The sequence below is a fragment of the Scomber scombrus genome, chromosome 4, assembly GCF_963691925.1.
Source record: "Scomber scombrus chromosome 4, fScoSco1.1, whole genome shotgun sequence".
Classification (NCBI taxonomy): domain Eukaryota; kingdom Metazoa; phylum Chordata; class Actinopteri; order Scombriformes; family Scombridae; genus Scomber; species Scomber scombrus.
The window spans coordinates 31727242-31746431 of record NC_084973.1 but is presented as its reverse complement, the minus strand read 5'-3'; the positions used below and the strand labels follow the sequence as shown (position 1 = coordinate 31746431).

At 38.6% G+C, this 19190-nt stretch overlaps 1 protein-coding gene and 2 pseudogenes across 1 annotated transcript in view; 2 read left to right on the top strand and 1 right to left on the bottom strand.

Moving 5' to 3' along the window:
• eeig1a (estrogen-induced osteoclastogenesis regulator 1a) overlaps positions 1-6829 on the top strand; it is a 37239-nt gene extending 30410 nt beyond the window's left edge. The window contains exons 6-11 of the mRNA XM_062416808.1: positions 300-451; positions 2133-2237; positions 3382-3577; positions 4354-4475; positions 6001-6070; positions 6784-6829. Of these exons, the coding sequence (XP_062272792.1) occupies positions 300-451; positions 2133-2237; positions 3382-3577; positions 4354-4475; positions 6001-6070; positions 6784-6829 (691 nt within the window). The remainder of the gene's footprint in view (positions 1-299; positions 452-2132; positions 2238-3381; positions 3578-4353; positions 4476-6000; positions 6071-6783) is intronic.
• Positions 1-19190, top strand: part of LOC133978509 (uncharacterized) — a 455381-nt pseudogene that overhangs the window by 198242 nt on the left and 237949 nt on the right.
• The window catches only part of LOC133978510 (zinc finger protein 208-like), a 355630-nt pseudogene that overhangs the window by 308272 nt on the left and 28168 nt on the right, over positions 1-19190 (bottom strand).

Sequence of the window (19190 nt, the reverse complement as noted above, 5' to 3'; positions counted from 1 at the left end):
AGAACAAATGAAAAATTAAAGAAAGAGGGAGGAAAGAAAGGAGGAACAGTCAAAAGAGACGGGGTCAATTTGACCCAGGAGGACGACATCAGGGTTAATGTACTTTCAACCTTTGATCCATGAGCACTTTGACTCTTTGTGCTCCTCTGTCCTTTTGTTTCTGCGGTGACTCAGTTTCCCCCCCGCAGTCAATAAAGTAAATCTCACCTAACCCTGCCAAGCTAAGCAGAACTGCACCTCGGAGTTGATTTAATTTTCCAGACTGATAAGTTGTGTTTTGTTTTTCTTTTCAACTGCAGTCCTCCCAGCACGGCAAAGTCCATCTCCATCTCGGGCCGAGAGCACACCCTGCAGCTGGACTGTAAGGGGGAGGGTACCGCTGAGCTGGGGCCGGCAGGAGGGGTTTCTCTGGGCCGAGCTTCCAAACCTCGACCCTCGATCGTCAGCTCAGGTACGACGCACATCTGGATGGATTGATTTGGACTTCAGTTGTGTGCAAAAAAAAGGAGGGCTGGCTTCTCATGAGCAGTTACAGTTTAGATTAAGTTGGTAAAAAATCTGATGTTTTTAAGATCAGTGTACAAGAAATAAGAATTAGAAATTAAACCTGCGGTGATAGTAGATAAAATATATATTATTAATTGTTTTGACTCATTTTTTTAAAGGAAAAATGCAAAATTGTCTGATTTCAGCTTCAGAAATGTGAATATTTTCTGGTTTCTTTAGTCCTCTGTGATAACAAAGCTGAATATTTTTGGGTTGTAGACTGTTGATCGAGACAAAACACAACATTCGAGTCCGTTATGTTGGACTTTGGGAAACAGTGATCAACGTTTTTCACCATTTCTGACATTTTAAAGACCAAACAACTAAATGAAAATAACAAATTAACCAATAATAAAAAATAATTGCATAGAGTATCTAATAATAATAGTAATAACAGAAACATAACAGTAAAAAAAGCCAACAATGCATGAATGAGGTGAGAAAGGAAATTAATAACTTACTCCAAAATTAAGCTGAAACAAAAGAAAGATATTTAAAACTAAATTATTATGAATCAAGCCCCAAAGTTGGCGAGATGATTTCAATTAAACAAACCCAGCTTAAATATTAATAATAATGATAGTGACTTTATTTATATAGCACCTTTCAAAACAGTAACAACTGTTTTGAAGTGCTTCAAAGAGCAGAGGAAGACGAGAAAATTAAAATAAAATCATTTATTTGAATGTCAATCATCGATTTTTAGCTCTTAAATATAAAGTTACTTATGATATTTGTTGCCTAATGTTGTTGAAAGCTAAACCTGAAAAGATTAGGTATTAGATAAAGGGTTTCAAACTATCAGTAAAATGGTTTAGAAGAAACTGGTGATAGAAGATAATAAAACCAGAGAAAATGTCCAGTTTTTCCTGTTCATCCTAATTGTTTCATACTTTTTAAGACCTTTAAGTAAAGTCTGAGATGTCAAAAAACAATCATTAAGTGTTTCTGAGAATGAGCAGATAGGCAGCACACATCTGTCTGCAAACATCCAACAAAGTAATAACAAGTGATTTCTAGAACAGATGTGAAAATAAAATGTAAGAAATTACCTCAAAGTCGACACGTGATTGATAAAAATCTAAAAACATCAGAGAAAAGTCATCTGGAGACTCCTCTGCTCCTCCAATGTGTTAAATCTTGGCTTGACCTGCTTCAACTACCCCCCCTCCCCCTCCCCCTCCCCTCCTCCCGCCTCTACACTATCGCCCCCCTCGACTGAGCCAGATGTGCGTCCTGACACGAGCCAACACAAGAAAGATTTTCCTCGCATGGAAAGAAGTTGGCAGCGTTTTTAAGATTTGTTTCATTCTGAATTCAGATGAAAAGAAAACTGTGCTTTAAAAAAAACAAAACAACACCTTTTCAAAGTTCACCGAGGGTCCAAGAAGCTCAGAGGTTTCATTACAGACTGAAGTTTGTTTGCTTGACTGATTTTGTTTGAATGAAAAGCTGCCAACTCTTCAACCTCACAGGAACTTACAGCACATGACTGAAAATTATACAAAGACTCCCTCGATGTGTGGCCTTGCAGAAGACATGACATTTAAATATGTGGTTGATGTTTTATTTCTTTTCTCCCAAAGGTCTGTTGGAAGAATCAGACGCGAACCAGTCGATTCCCGGAGAAATCTTCCAGTCTGGTCACTCTCGTAACTCCAGCTACGCCAGCCAGCACAGCAAAATCTCAGGTTGTTCCTTCCAGCTGTGATTTCTTACTCTTTTTTTTTTTTGGAAATGTTTGTTTATTTACACATATAGAAACATTTATAATAAGTACAGAGGACTATGAGGGAGAGTGGCATTCACCAGGCAGAAAAATTATACATAATAAAAAGTATACAATACATCATCACTGCCAGACTGAGAACATAGTAACATAAAGTTAAACACAAACAGTAAAATAACCAAAACAATTGCAGTTATTTCGCTATTATATGAACATGAAAATATATTTATTGCACTCAGATTAAGTAGGCAGTCCAAAAAGACAGCACTGGTTAGTTATGAGAAGTCTTTCCAAGGCTCTGACAGTCCCGGCTGCAAGACGTTTGTGCATGTTTGGGAAAAGCCTTAAAAAAGCATTGAGTTCAGTTTATTTAGAAAAGGTTTTATAGTCTAATTAGTCTTGAATATTTAGTCTTTCTTTCTGTAGGCAGTAATGTTAGTTTTTAAAAATGATGCTGTCAGGAGATGGCATAAATTAAATGTAGGATTGTTGGGATTGTGCTGTAGGAATCTCTTTAATCCTCAGGTTGTCCTCAGGTCAAGGAAGGACAGGAGGAAGGGATAAGGAAGGAAGGGAAGAAAGGAGGAGGAAAGGAGGGAGGAAGGAAGGAAGGAAGGAAGGAAGGAAGGAAGGAAGGAAAGAAAGAAAGAAAGAAAGAAAGAAAGGAGTAAGGAGGGAGGGAGGGAGGAAAAGAGGAAGGAAGTAAGGAGAGAAAGAAGGGAGGAAGGAAAGGAGCAAGGAAGAAAGGAAGGAAAGGAGGGAGGGAGGAAGGAAGCAAGGAAGGATGGAAGGAAGTGAGGAAAGAAGTATGGAAAGAGGATGGAGCAAAGAAAGAGGAAAGGAGGGGAAGAACGAAGGAAAAATTAAAGAAAGAGGAAGGAAGGAAGGAAAGAAGGAACAGTCAAAGAGATGGGGTCAATTTGACCCGGGAGGACGACAGGAGGGTTAATCAATTTTTTGGTGGATTTTCAGTCAGCATCCTGAGACCTGCAGCAAACACTGTCTCTGCTGCAGCTATAAGAAGCTCATATATGAAGATTTCAGCAACAAAAAGCCTTAAATTTCCCTTAAAGTCCCTCTTGTTGTGTGTCTGTGCCGTCCTGCAGGCTACAGCACTGAGCACTCTTGCTCCTCCAGCCTGTCCGACCTCACGCATCGCAGGAACACCTCGACAGGAAGCAGCACCTCTGGGGGGCTGTGCTTCAATGCTGATACCTCTACAGAGGGAGACAAGGACGCTGGACGCCCAGAAAGACCACCAAGGCCCCCGAGGCCTGTCTTACCCCCTAACAGGCCTCCCAGGTACAGACAAAAACCTGACACTCCTCTATTGGGGCTTTTTCATTATGCAGTTCTAGCACTACTCGACTCTACTTGACTCGGTTTTGGTACCAGGAATGACCTTTTCCATTACTATAGTACCTCCTCAAACTGCCCTGAACCTGTGAACCAATCAACCTGTCAATCACGACGTAGCCACGCCCTAATGCATACCCTGCTTTATCGTCAAATATAAAATCAGGGAGGCCAAAATGTCCCAAAATGAACATCATACTGCATTGAAGAAGGCTTTAAACTAGCAATTGAGACCATAAACACATTTGAAAACGTTTACTGAGGTTAGAAATCAAGTGAGAAGTTGGTGAATTCTCCATTGACTTGTATAGAGACGGAAGTCCTTTTGACCCCAAAACGGTGGTCCCCTGGTGGCCTTTTGATAGAATGCAGTTTTAAGTTACTTCCGCGTTGGCCTCATTTCAAAGGACCGGTCGGACGGCTCATGACTCTTCCAGCTACGACACTCTCTGACCAATCAGTGGCCGGCAGTCTGTTGACGTCACATTTTAGTATCGGCTCGGCTCGCTTGGAACCTCGGCAGAGCAGATACTAAAAAAGCACCAGGTACCAGGTACTATCCCTAGTGGAAACGCAAAAAAACGTGTTGGGTCGAGTTTAGTAGTGCTAGAACTGTATAATGGAAAAGCCCCATATCAGTGCTCTTCCTGCTGCTTTAAATTGGTATAAAAGCACAACATGTTCACGTTTATTCTTCTTCTCTTGCTTTTATTGTACGCCAGGAGGAAGCAGGACTCTGTGGAGAGTCAGCCCTCCTGGGTAGACGACACCCGGATAGATGCTGACGACATTGTGGAGAAAATCGTCCAAAGCCAAAACTTTGCAGACATCAACAACACTGAAGGTACAATGAGAGAGAATAACAGCTGGTTGATATTGATTATTTAAATATATTTATGTTTAAATATATAAGCATAGAGATAGAATAGGAGAAAACTGATTCAAATATGAATGCTAGAGTACGTCATTGTTTTTATGAATGAAGCGGGACACAAGTTAAAGTGTTTGACTAGTAAGCGATGGGAAGCCTGCATCCTCCCCTCCGATCAGGGGACTTTTCGAGCCCCTGTGATTTCCCTGCAGGAACTAAATGTAGTCCAGGTTCTTCCTGTCGACACACAGGTTTAGTTCCCGAGTCCCTTAAAAGGTTCTTGATCCACTGGGAAAGCTCCTGCAGTGGAAACACCCTGCAAGGACAAAAGAAGACAAAAGCCTGTTCTCTTGTGTCCCATTAAGGCATCCTGGCTGCAGCTTTTGAGTTTCTGGCAGCGGTGGATTGTCGTAGGAGGGGTTTATGGGAAATGTAGTCGTGATTTTTGAGAAACGTGAACGCGTGTGTGAAGTAGAGGCGATCACTCTCCGACATGGTATCATTTGTTTACAGTGAATCTATCCATGTGAAGCTTTTACAGTACGTTTTGACAGAAGCTTATTGATGTTTTAAAAGCTTTAGTCTGTAGCCGCTGCACCATGTTTGGACTCGGCTCTCCTTTTTGGTTTTCCAGCTCTGTGTTTTGTCACTTTTTTTTATTGCCTGCGTGTTGACGGCCTCTGGTTTCACTCAGCGCCTGTTGAGTGGATAATACGGGTCAGAGATAAATAAGTGTTGGAAAGATGAGTAATTCAAAAATATCTTAAAAAATAGTTTTAAAAGCAGCATCAGGTTTGTTAAAATATACATTTTATGTTTTTGTTGGTTTTATATAATTTGAAATGACATTTGCACAGTTTGTTTTAACCAAAAGTAAGAGTGAATGCTCCTGAAAATGTCTAATGGTGTAACCACAAAAGAATGATACATATTAAATGTGTTATATTATTATACTATATTATCTACCTACAGTGTATTTAAGTGGACTTATACAAATAATTACTTCATTTAAAAACATCAAATGAAAAGAAAAATCTTTGCAGTATTTCTACATTTAAATTCTGAAGCATTTTATCGATATTGAGCAAGACATCCTAAAAACTGACATTTTTTTCTAAATAAGTTGTGATAAATTATGTAAAATGTGTTAAAAAAATAGTGTTACGTTGCAAAAGTGGATTTATATTTATCCACATTTTAGTTCACATTTATTTTCCTGTATATAATCTGATCTTTATGAAAAGAAATACTGGTTACATCAATTGGACACTGGGTTGCATCACATCATTGACCCGTGTGTGTGTGTGTGTGTGTGTGTGTGTGTGTGTGTGTGTGTGTGTGTGTGTGTGTGTGTGTGTGTGTGTGTGTGTGTGTGTGTGTGTGTGTGTGTGTGTGTGTGTGTGTGTGTGTGTGTGTGTGTGTGTGTGTGTGTGTGTGTGTGTGTGTGTGTGTGTGTGTGTGTGTGTGTGTGTGTGTATGTGTGTGTGTGTGCTTTCAGACAGCAACCTGCGTCTGTTTGTGAACAGAGACGGAACCACTGCGCTCAGCGGCATCAGGCTCGGAAACAGGTGATTCTCCTTTTTAATTTTTTTTTAATTTTCTTGTTTGTTTATCACTTCCTCTGATCCCTGTCTGCTTCTGTGTGCTCCTCTCTCTCTCTCTTTCTCTCTCTCTCTCTCTCTCTCTCTCTCTCTCTTCCTCTTTATCATCTCCTGACGTCACATTTTTTTCACTCACACTGACACCAGATTAAAGTTTCAACTGATAGAAACAGCTCTGCTCTGGAGGCAGAAGTAATCCCAGGGGATGGAGCTGAAACAGTTTTTAGTTACAACCTATTTATATATTTTAACCAAAGTAAAACAGATTAGCAGCAAAGAACTACAGCTCACGAGAGGTTGAATGTTTTTTTTTGTTGGCTTTGATTTGATTGTTAGAGTTTAAATAAAAAGGGGAAGGAATATAAATGTTCCTTAATTTATTCTGACCCCCCTTTCGAACATTTAACGGTTGTTATTTTGTTGTTTATCTACAGTTTGCTGTCATTAATATTTTATTATTGAGGTTGTAGTGGGTGATGATGGTGTGTTAGGATGCATTATATTCAACGGTGCTCCTAATATTTTGTCAGCTCCATAAACCATAAAGTAGAATTATCTTCTTTTTGACAATGTTAACAAAACCTGAAAATGTATAACCTTCGGTGGCCGGTGAGTGTCCATAGCAATTATGAAATTGAGCATGAGCACAGTCTGACGCTGTATGTTTGTATCTTTCGCAGGGTCTCTGCAGGCGGGTACGAGCCCGTTGTGATCGAGAGCCATTAAGAGGCGACCTGCGGACCGCCTCGTCGTCTGTCACGCCGGTTTTTTCCAGGAGCTTCAGCTGGTCTGACGCTATGAAGGGGGAAAAACCTCGTCACCTCGTTTTTTTTTTGCACTTTATGTGAAATGTGTGGCCGGTCCGACTCGTCTGCACTCCGTTCAGCTGTGTGTTTGTCGACGCTGTGGTGCTGTAACTCATTTTTGGATTCAGGTCCGGAGATGTCAGATTATAAAAGTCATTTTTATCCTTTGAGTGATGAAGATACAGACAGTAAAATCATCCATGTGTGCCCGGTGGATCGTTGTAACCGGCATTAACATAGACCCTCAGTTTCTCTAAAAGAGATGTTTGAAAAAGAAGACATTTTAAACACTTAATTGTTATTCTGAAGATATTTCCAGAATCCTCAAAGACTCTTCTAACCATCTGCATCTCCAAACCTTTGTTTCAGAAGTAAAACTGTTGGTTACCTGGATAGAAAACACAGACGCATCAGGATCAAATCTATTTTATTTTGCAGTGGACATAAAATATATGTGTTATTCAGGTGTTTTATAGGAGTCTGCAAATGCTGGAAATACCTTCAGAGCAATTAAAAGTTTTCAAACTCACCAGTTTTATCATCTTTTAGACAAACTGATGGTTATGTAGCTCATTTTAGCCCAACTGTTTTATTTTCAGTTCATTCATTCTTGGCTTATTCGTCTCCACTTCTTCTCAGGCACTTTTAAAACTTTTTGTAAGCTAGTTGACCTTTCACTTCACCAACTGAATTGAACGATTTAGAAAAAGTGTCGAAAGTAGAAATGAGCAAAGAGTCAGAAACTGATTATGGTACAATTGGGACAATAAATATGACATTTTAATGTGTGATGAGCATTCTTTCATCACTTGAAAACTGTCTTTACGTTGACGTGTGATGAAGCTCAGTTAAACCTTAACTAATATACGATCAGTTAGAGGAAGTTACAGAAGCTCAGCTGTAATACAGGCTAATCAATGATGTACCGGGGATAGATGGATGATGTTTATAGCAGGTCATTTTCTACAGTATATTTTTTTCTTTTTGCCAACAAATCTTGTGTACTAACAAGTATCATGTGTGTAACCTAAGTGTGATATATCTTATTCCTGCGTTGTTAAAAACACATTAACTAGCCACACAGCTGCATTGGCACATTCCTTCATATTAGTTTTTGTTTTGTTTTAGTACATATTACAACCTCTTGACTTTATACTGAAGCTATTTGTGATTTACAATGTAGTATAAAGGGGGTTTTGCAGCATTTAAGAGGAATCACTTATTAACACTCAAAGCATTAACATGATATTTATTCATTCATTTATTCAACATTTATTTAAACAGGGTGGTCCAACAAGAGCAAAAATATGATATGGATACTCAGTAAATACGTTTGAATGCAACAATAAAAGGATTATGGACACTTTAAAGTAAAGAGGTTGTGATATGCGGCACAGTAAGCTAATAAACCACAAAGCCGTGTTACTGCACATGCTCAGTAGCGTCTGCCTTACACAGAACTACTCTCTGGAGACTGAAGTCATGTTCGCTGTTATTAGTCCTTGAAGACGTTTCTAAACAAACTAACATGACTAAACTCTTTATGATGAAGGAACATGCCACCCAGTGCAGCTGTGTCGCTCATTTATGTCTTTTTAATAGTTTTTTTGGACAACAATGGAGGAATACGACATATCAGGCTTTGCATACACACACGATACTTGTTAGTGGATCAGTTACATGTTGGTCTGGTTCTGCACTTGACATTTGTTGACAATAAGAAAAATATAGAAGAACACCAGACATATCCTTTAAACAAACAAGTCGATTTGGAATAAGACTGATTTGTTCATGTTACCAGTAACTTCTGCAGTAGTATGCTCTCCTGTACAATTAGTCTCTGTTGGCTGGCCGGTTATACGAACACTTTAATTTGGCCACAGATATTTAGCAATTTTCCCTTCAATCATTTATCACAATTAATCCATGATGCATTTTTTATTGCCTCACATTCCAAAATACAAGCAAATTTGATGGATTTTAGTTGAACAAAGTCTCATCAAAGTTTCATCCAGTAGGAAAACATTTCCACCTTTTTTTTCTTTTTTTCTTTTTAAACCTAAAAAAAAAAAACTTAAGACACAACAGCAAAACAGGAGAAGTATAATCTACACCTAAATCTCTGAATCTGAAGTGTATAATCTTCCACTTAACTGAAAAGGCAGCACAGCCAACACTGAATGTGATCACAGGTTTAGTAAAACAAAACAAAAAACATTGAGCAGCTGTGAAAGTGCAGAAACTCTGAACTGCGTTAGCTCCTTTGTTCCCTGTTGATCAGGGAGCCACAGTCGAAACACTTTGTGCCTGTGTAAAGTCTTTAAAATTTCTCTTGAGTGACCCAAAAGCACCACGAAAACTGTGATAAACAGAGTGCTAGTGATGGTGAAGAGAGAAATATTGTTATTTTCTTTTTGTTTGTTCTGGTTTATTTTTTGTTATCACTCCTTGTTGGGGGGAAATCCCACCGTATTCTTACAGCACGCTTAAACTACTGCTGCGCTCCATCTCCATATGAAGGATTCCTTGAAGAAAAAAACCAAAACATTTTTCTCTCCTCAGCCGTTAAAAAGTACAAACAAAGTCAGCTGAACAGCCTTACTTCTGTGGTACAAACTGTTCTTGCTTTTACTCAGAGGAAAGTTAATTCCTCGAGGATATAAAGGTCTTTGTTGCCCCCTAGTGGAGCAACAGCGTGCTGCAGTTTAAACTTTTTTTTTTTTTTTTACATCAACTCAGGCTGATTTATTTACTGCCTTGTCAAGATAAAGAAACACCAGCGTCAGTAAGAGGATGTTTTTTGGTTGTAATTTTGTTTTGTTTCTGTTGCTCTGACAGCCCCAAAAACACAGAAGAAGAAGTGTAATGTTGGCAACCAGCTGGCTGGTGAATGTTTTTTTTTTTGTTAGTTTTAGATGAAAGTTTTCTATTTGGAGTTAAACTTTACAAACACGTCCACCTCAAGATAGAAGAGGAACATTTTATCTTTTACAGAGTCTTAAAATCTTTGGTTTCTGTTTGTAAAATAAGTTTTCAAATGCAGGTAATTTCACAAATGTGAAGTCCAGAAAAATGTCCAAGGTAAAATCTTCGTATTGCTCGTTTTGCCTTGGAACAGCCCGAAATTGAAGATATTAAATTTACAATTGAATAATATTGAGAAAAGCAGAAAAATCTGCACTTATTTGCAAGTCTGAAACCAGCAAATGTTTGACATGCTATATATTTGGTAATCTATTTTTATCCTTTTCAGCCTAAACATATTAAATTGACATTTTGATTACAATTGAGATAACAGTAAATATGCACATTTGTGAGTCTGGAACCACCAAATATTTGACACATGTGCCTGATCAATAACGGATTAATCATTTCTCTAATTAATTGGTAGATAATCTATTTTCAGGCCTGCGTTCGCATCAGATACCAGTAAAATAATCCTTTTGGCAGATTTCTCCCTTTTTAAAAAAATTAAAAGAAAAATCTGATTTTAAGACGTTTAGTTTTAAAAGTGAATGCTGCTCCTCTTCATCACACTACCCGGGTTCAATCCAGCAAATGGTCTAAGTTGAATCACTTTTCTTTACATTACCATGTTTGTATTTTACAGCTGTATGTTAATTAATCACGTGGCGTTGGGTTAGTTATTCTCACATTTTGGGGATGAACCACTGATCTTAGAGTCTGCATTTGTCACCGCAGCCTTTAGTATTCTTTTTAAAAGCATTTATTTATATATTTTTGTTCCTTTTTTTTGTTTATTTTTGTGTCTGGAGGTTAGTCATAAGCTATGCACACAACTCGCCTCTCTGCTTTTTTTTCTATTAGTAATTCTAACAGATTATTATTATTGTAACAAAGCTAGTATAATCTAAATTTATAGAAAAACGAGTTGGAGCTGTTCTTCCAATCACGATGTAGTTACTTCAATGGGTTTTTTTTTCTGGCATTTGAGCAGAAATAACTTCTAAACAATAAAAAGCTAATCGAAAGTTTTTATTTTTGTGTCATGTTTTGTTTTTGTTTTTTTCATGTTTTGGTTCATGTGTGTTTCAGTTGTTCGTCGTGTTTAGTTTAGTATTTTAATGACCCGCTGAGGGAAATTCAGCTCGCAGCAAGGAACTGATAAACAATGATAATAAACACAAACAGTACGACAAAGATGGGTTTGTAGAGGATAGTTTACACAAACTGTAACAGAACAGCAATGAAATCTAATCTGGGGACTCGCCTACCTTGTGGGGACGAACAGTAAGTCCCCACATTAATCATTTTAGGGTGAAAACTTGGTTTAAAGTTGAGGTAAATTTAGGAATATGTTATGGTTAAGGTTAGGATAAGCAAAAACCAAATGCAAACAAGCCCATCCACCCAGCAGAGTCTCACTCAGGAGGCAACACAGACAGATTGTTAAAATGTAAAATAAAAGGTTGCCATTTCTTAATGAAAATTATCCTTAGATCCCCTGTGTGAATGTTTGTTTTTCAAGGCTCAAGGCAGACTGAGATGGTGAGATAGGAGATTTCCATGCAAGCAGTGTTTAATGACGTGCCAAAAGAGTAGTGAAGGCAATAATGTCCCTTTCTGTGGTGGCATATAGGGTACATTTGGCTGGCACTCCAAAGATTACCAGTAGGACTTAAAGTTGTACTTTTATGTCCAGAACTTAAGTTACACCTTTTCGGATATATTATTCAAAGGTTTCAGATTACTGACAACACTACAATATATGGGTCAGTGATAAATAAGGGTTGGCATGTTGAGCAATTTAAAAACAGCGTCAGGTTTGTTAAAATATACATTTTATTTTTGTTGGTTTTATATCATTTGAAATGACAAAAGTAAAAAAAACTACTTACATTTTTTGTAAAACTGAATGCTCTTGAAAATGTCAAAAGGCGCCCACAGTGTTTAAGTGGGCTTATACAAATAATAATACAAAAAATGAAATGACTCCTGATTTACATGATTCTCCAGATTAAATTGAATATTTAGAATAACTGTATTTTATTACCTTTATTTAATATATAAATATAAAAAAGTTATAATCTAAGATCATGACAAACCAGTTGATATGGTGTTTTATTGAGAATTTAGCATTTTTTAAGGAAGTTTGTTATTTTTGCCATAATCCTTTTGACATTCCCTTAAAATTGATTAAAAGCAGAAATTTGATGCTGGGTCCACAAGAAAAATAAAGAATGTGTGCAAGTTATTCATACATTTTCAAATTTGAACCCCTTTAAATTTGACTAAACCACATGGACACAAAAAAACAATTGACCCATAAGCCATTTAAATGTAAGAAAAAACAAACAAAGTGGAGATAAAAGCAATTCAAGGAAAATTTAAAACAGAAATAAAAAAAAAAGCTCTCTCCTTTACAGGAATGTTTTATGAAAGACCTTAAAAGGATATTACTGAGTCAGGTACCACCAACACAGGACAGACTATAACCTATTTGACTTCCAACCACCTGGGGGGAGTGATGTCAAACTGCGTGGAGGACTCCTTTCTTTGATGTTGTTCCACAGGTCCTTTAAGCCTTCATTTTACTCTTGGGATTAGTTAATAAAACATATTTAAACACAATAAATTGCAGGTGATGTCATTAAGGTCCCCATTTCTTTCACCGTGTTTTCCACCTTGAAGACAAATACATAAAATTTCACAAATACATTGCTTTTCTTAGGAAAAACAAAAGTCACACTGTCACTATCACTACTTTTAATTGTGGCCAATGTAACATTTAAACTTTTTAAAAGCGGGTGACATGTTAACATTTTAAAAAGGTTAAACATGGTAAACATAATCGCTGAATTGGGATACGATATGAAACGCAATAAAGAAACAATCATTGAATCATAAATTATCACAAATTAATCTATCCAGTGTGAATGCGTTGATGTTTTTTTAGATTACTGCCTTCACTGAAAGTCTTCCCACATTGCTCACAGCTGTACGGCTTCTCTCCAGTGTGAATGCGTTGGTGGATTTTTAGATAACTGCCAGAAGTGAAAGTTTTCCCACATTGCTCACAGCTGTACGGCTTCTCTCCAGTGTGAATGCGTTGGTGGATTTTTAGACAACTGTCTCGATTGAAAGTTTTCCCACATTGCTCACAGCTGTACGGCTTCTCTCCAGTGTGAATGCGTTGGTGGATTTTTAGATAACTGCCAGAAGTGAAAGTTTTCCCACATTGCTCACAGCTGTACGGCTTCTCTCCAGTGTGAATGCGTTGGTGGATTTTTAGACTACCGTCTTGACTGAAAGTCTTCCCACATTGCTCACAGCTGTACGGCTTCTCTCCAGTGTGAATGCGTTGGTGGCTTTTTAGACTACTGTCTTGACTGAAAGTTTTCCCACATTGCTCACAGCTGTACGGCTTCTCTCCAGTGTGAATGCGTTGGTGGCTTTTTAGATGACTGTCTTGACTGAAAGTTTTCCCACATTGCTCACAGCTGTACAGCTTCTCTCCAGTGTGAATGCGTTGATGTTTTTTTAGACTACTGCCTTCACTGAAGGTTTTCCCACATTGCTCACAGCTGTACGGCTTCTCTCCAGTGTGAATGCGTTGGTGGCTTTTTAGATGACTGTCTTGACTGAAAGTTTTCCCACATTGCTCACAGCTGTACGGCTTCTCTCCAGTGTGAATGCGTTGGTGGCTTTTTAGATGACTGTCTTGACTGAAAGTTTTCCCACATTGCTCACAGCTGTACAGCTTCTCTCCAGTGTGAATGCGTTGATGTTTTTTTAGACTACTGCCTTCACTGAAGGTTTTCCCACATTGCTCACAGCTGTATGTCTTCTTTCCGGTATGAGTTTTCTGGTGACTCTGTAAACACCTGGATGTTGTGAAGGCTTTGTCACAGTGCTGACAGCAATGAGTTTTGAGTACCTTTCTTCTTCTTTGTTTCTATGAGAACAGACAAACATACAGAGAAAGAAAGAAAGAAAGAGATATTACATTAGGTTCCATAAGGGATGAAGTCATTTAAGACCATAGAGTTGCAATATGAAAAACAAAATGGCTCCTAAGCCACCGTTTGTGACAGTTTAGCTCTAGACTGTGGAACAAATGGTGTGTCATACGGGTATCCAACATAGTGCAAAAGAAACATATTCAAAACAAAATAGTCAAAATAAACACAAAGTCATAGTTAGCATGTAAATCAGTCATGTAGGGAGTGGTTGGGTGAATGTGTGGTGTGTGGGTTTTATAGGGAAACAAAGTAAAAGAACCAAGAAAACAACGTAAGAGCATGTTGGGGAGAGGACAGAGGCTGGACCAGCAGCTTTTCTGGCTTCATAAATGGGGCTCAGAAGGCCAAGGTGTGTCACATCCTACTGATCAGTGTGCCTGCTAATCAGGAACCTGCCTCTGCAGACAAAACACAGCAGTAGCTAGAGGAGCAAAGTAGAGGGGTCATTGCAAGGATCCAGGGTTTCTTAGACTTGACCCTGACCAGACTAATTCAGGACATCTATACCTCTTCTGACCTTTATGTGAACCCATTATTAGTTTTTCCCCATTTAATAAAATAAAATGAGACCATTTACAAAAAAACCCAAAGCAACAAACAAGACAATCAAAAAACTGTAGAGAGATTGATATGGACTGTTCATCAGACAAAACCAGATATCGGAAGATGATTAAGGTCCTAATCAGAGTTGTGCCACTATGATTATCATTGGTTAAAAATATCACGATAAATGATACTGTCAAGTGGCACACCTAAAATAGAACACTCACATTTAGTGGTTAGTGATGGAATAATTGTACATAAGTTATCTCATATTTACCTTTTATACTGCAACTAACCTTTTCTATTAGAGTGTGTAAGTGTGCTGTATGCTTGAGTTATATTTTCAGGAAGTTATAGAAGTGCCTACGTGACTGCAGGCTGATGACTCAGCCCAAGTTTAAGCTATCGTTGTGATACAGGAACCGTGCCCAACCACAAGAAGAGCTGAAACCAGTCAAAACTGGTTTCTGGAGCTGTTTTATGAAACGAGGAGAACATGTGCAAAGAAGTTGATACGTTATTATGCAAATATGTTAAATCTTGATAGCGTTGCTGCTGTGTGATCCCTACCCTTTAGAGCAGCAACGGTTGTGTAACTATGGAACGCCCTAAGAGAATAAAAAGAGGGCTCGGAGAGATATGCTTCAGAGCGGTTGGAGAATGTAACTGAGCATATCTCTGTCCGTTATCCTTGCAAGTAAACTCTGATGTTGTGTCTTGTCTTTCTTTGTTTGATATTATAAATGTTTTAGGTGGCCTGAACCTGACATTAACTTGGTCCTTCGAGCCGGATACCAACAGACTTGAGGATTCCAGCGGGTGTGGTGGACTCCAGAAAGATCCTTTTCCAGGACTGGATATCGGCCCACCTGTTGGAATCTGAAGGTTGACGGTAGTCCGAAAGGGGAAAGACGACAGCGGTGAGTTGAGTTTGTTTAAACAGAGCGAATGACTGAGGGTCATTGCGCGTAGAAAACCCTGTAAATCCTAGGCACTGGCAGGTAACAATGGACGACGGAGTCCGATAAAATCCGTGTAAAGCGAAAATAAGTGGACGACGGAGGCCCGTAAAATCCATGAAAACAAACTGTGTGATTGTGATTGTGTGTGTGGAGATTAAAATACCATTAGGTATTTTGTCTCATACAAAACAGTAGGATTGTAAACAGCAAACCTCTTGTGGATGCAACGGCAAGAATTCTCCACTCGAAAGAGTTGAAGTGAGAATTACCACAACAGGAAGTTATTGCTGTCCTACTTACGAAAAAAACAGTTTTAAAACACCCTAAGTGTTGATAACTGGACCAAGTTTCCTAAGATGGGGAAAGGAGCGAGTGAACAAAAAACTAAAGAAGAGTTATATTCAAAAGATTGGAAATATGTTGAAACCCAGGATCCTGGTGAAATTAAACATTTGAATAAATGGATAAAGAAAATACGGATTCGATGGTCGACTGAATACGCAAAAACTAACTACTTTATAAGATGCAATTAGCACAAAAACTAATGGAAATCCTAAAAAGATGAAAAAAGAAGGTTATGACGATACAGAGTTTTGGAAGAATGAGGCAGAGAAAAGAAAAGAGGGAGACAGAAAGTATAAGAAAGAAAGGCAAGAGCAAAAGGAAGAAGAGAGAGACAAACAAGTGATGTTTCACAGGAAGGAAGATGACGAGACAGGGCCAGTAAGACGAAGAGAGGGTAGAGATGAGGTAGAAGGCGAGGCTACAGGAGTAATTGCAGAGACACTGTATCCTAAAGTACCTAGTACACCAACTGATCCACCTCCTACGTATGAGGAAAAGCCTAACAAAATGAAAACTAGACAAGACGGACCAGCTGAGTGGAACTGGTCAACCACAGTGGGAAAATTAACCTCACTATTTAAAAGTATGTGGCAACCAAGTTCTCCATCTGCACTTAATGCAGATGGTACTACAGAATTTTCAGCTTTTCCGATGATTGAAGTAGCAAACCCTAATGCAGAGGCTGAAGATCGTACTATCCTGGGCTCAATTCTGTGTTGACATGGAAAGTCTTAGACGCTCCTATCATCTGAATGGTGAAGAGGTGCAACAGATTTGGATGACTGTTTTGGGGCCAGATTGGCATTATGTGAGAGGAACGTGGAACCCTATAGGACCTCCAGCAGGAGTTCCAGCCGTTGCGCGAGTGTTGGCTCATGATTCTGGGGAGCTGACTACTCGAGTTGAACGACTCATCGAGAGAGTTACTCAACGCTTTAGGCGTAGAGCTAACTATGTCGAAATAGGAAGAGTAAAACAAAAGGAAGATGAACCTTTTGAAGAATTTTATATTAGAATGACAATTGATTTCAAAACCCATAGTGGTTTATAATAAGATAATGATGTAAATGGAGCATTCCAACAACAACTAAAAAATGCCCTCTATGCAGGATCTAAAGATGCGATCCATAGCTGGGTCACCAAATATTATATAAGACTTCCAATAGGGAACCTTGACGAATATGTTAATCATGCCCTGCATGCAGAAAAAGTTGTAAAAGAAAAGAATAAGAGCAAGAAGGTTGCAGGGACCTTTTTCCATGATGAGGAAGACGTTTTCTACCAGAGAGGAGGAGGTAGAGGAAGTGCGAGAGGAAGAGGCGTGAACCATAGAGGCAGAGGAGGAGGAGCAGGAAGAGGAATTTACAGACAAAATCGGAATCCTTTTGGTTGTTGGTGTTGCGGCAAAGAGGGCCACATGGCTAGAGATTGTCCAGAGAGAAATTATACCTCAGCATGACTAGATTAAAGGATTGCTGTATCTATGCCAAGTGTTAGAGAGCCACAATCAGATTTTAATCAGAAAAAATGATTATGATAAAACAAACGGGGATCTTTTGAATTTACAAGATCTGCTCTCATTGGATGATGTGAAGCCTGAGATAATATTGTTGGTAAATGGAAAGTCTATCACATTTCTGTGCGATACTGGAGCTTGCAGAACTACCTGTAAAGAGGGAATACCATAGGCTTGATTAAATGGTTCTTTTGTGATGGTGAGATCTGCAAGTGGGAAGTTAACTGATGTTGAAGAGTCTGAACCAGTATGGCTAAGAGATCCTTTTGGATCATCTTGCCATCTGTCTATCTTAATGTTTCCGGAATGTCCAGTTAACCTTCTAGGACGAGATGGTTTGTTGTCATTAGGACTAGCATTGGTACCCACATCTGAGGGACGAATTGCAGTAAAAAGAAAAGAAGAATTGCAAAAAGGAGACTTTTATGTTCTCCAAGGAACAGGATAACTGTACTATTATTACTCCTTTGGTGTTTCTAACAAACCACCTCATGAAACGGCAGATGCACTTATGACTGAAGAAAGAAATGCTATATCAAAACCGTAAGATCAAATGGGTAAAGATAATTTATACATTACCCTTTGGTACAAAGCAACACCCGGCCCGGACAAAGAATATGAATCTAAATTATGCTGAAATAACTGCTCTACTGAAATAAAACTAATGTATGAGGAAGACCTTAAAATGACATCTCAGCTTAAGTGGACTGAAGAAGCTTTCTGCAAAATAAAACGGGTTCTAGTGTCTAGTACAGCACTGGCATTGCCAGACTACAATAAATCATTTGTTCAGATGGTTTACTGCTACAAACAAATATGACATTTTTGTCACCTGCAAGACACCTGTCTTGCATGTCTACCCTGCTGTCTCAACCACATCTTACTATTGAAAGATGTATAACTCTAAACCCTGCTACCTTATTACCGTTACCAGAAGATGGTATGAAGCATGATTGCCAAGAATTAGCAGAACAAATGGCGAAGAGCAGATCCGATTTGAAAGATCAACCATTAGAAGCAGGGGAAGTTTTGTTTGTAGATGGTTCCTCTAAAAAGAATGAGCAAGGCAAAACTCAAACAGGATATGCATTAGTGACTCAAACCACAGTGTTGAAAGCAGAATAACTGCCCTCACACTATTCTGCGCAAGCTGCTGAACTGATAGCTTTAACTGAAGCATGTAAACTAATGAAAGACAAAGAAACAACTATCTATACGGATAGCCAATATGTATTTGCTACAGAAAATATATTCGCGCAATATTGGAAAAATAGAGGTATGATAACCTCTACTGGAAAACCTGTAATACACGCTGCACTCTTATCTGACCTACTGCAGTCAGTACAGCTGCCAAAAAAGATAGATGTATGTAAATGTGCAGCACACACGTCGGGCACTGATAAAGTTTCTTTAGGCAACGCATTTGCAGATAAAACTGCAAAACCGGCGGCGGCAGGACAATTTAATGTGTTAACTTTAGATAAATATACAAATTTAGACGACACTACGCTAAAAGAAATGCAGCAACAAAGCCCACAATCTGAAAAAGAGAAATGGGAAAAGAACGGAGCTAAACCGAAAAATGACATCTATGTGTGACCAAATAATAAACCTATCCTACCAAAAAACCTCATAACCTCGCAACCTATAAATGGGCAGCAATATTGAGCCATGGTGTAACACATGTCTCAACAGGAGGGATGGTAGGACAGATACATCAATACTATACTACTTATGGATTCAATTCTTATTTAAAACATTTTTGTAGAGCATGCTTAATATGCGCTAAATATAATCTACAAGGAAATCTGAGACCATGTAGAGGATGTTTTTCTACACCTCAGTATCTATTTTACATACAGTGGTGAAGATTTTATTTCATATCACTGCTCTGCACAGTTCCCCTCTCAGGTCCACATCAAAAGGTATACA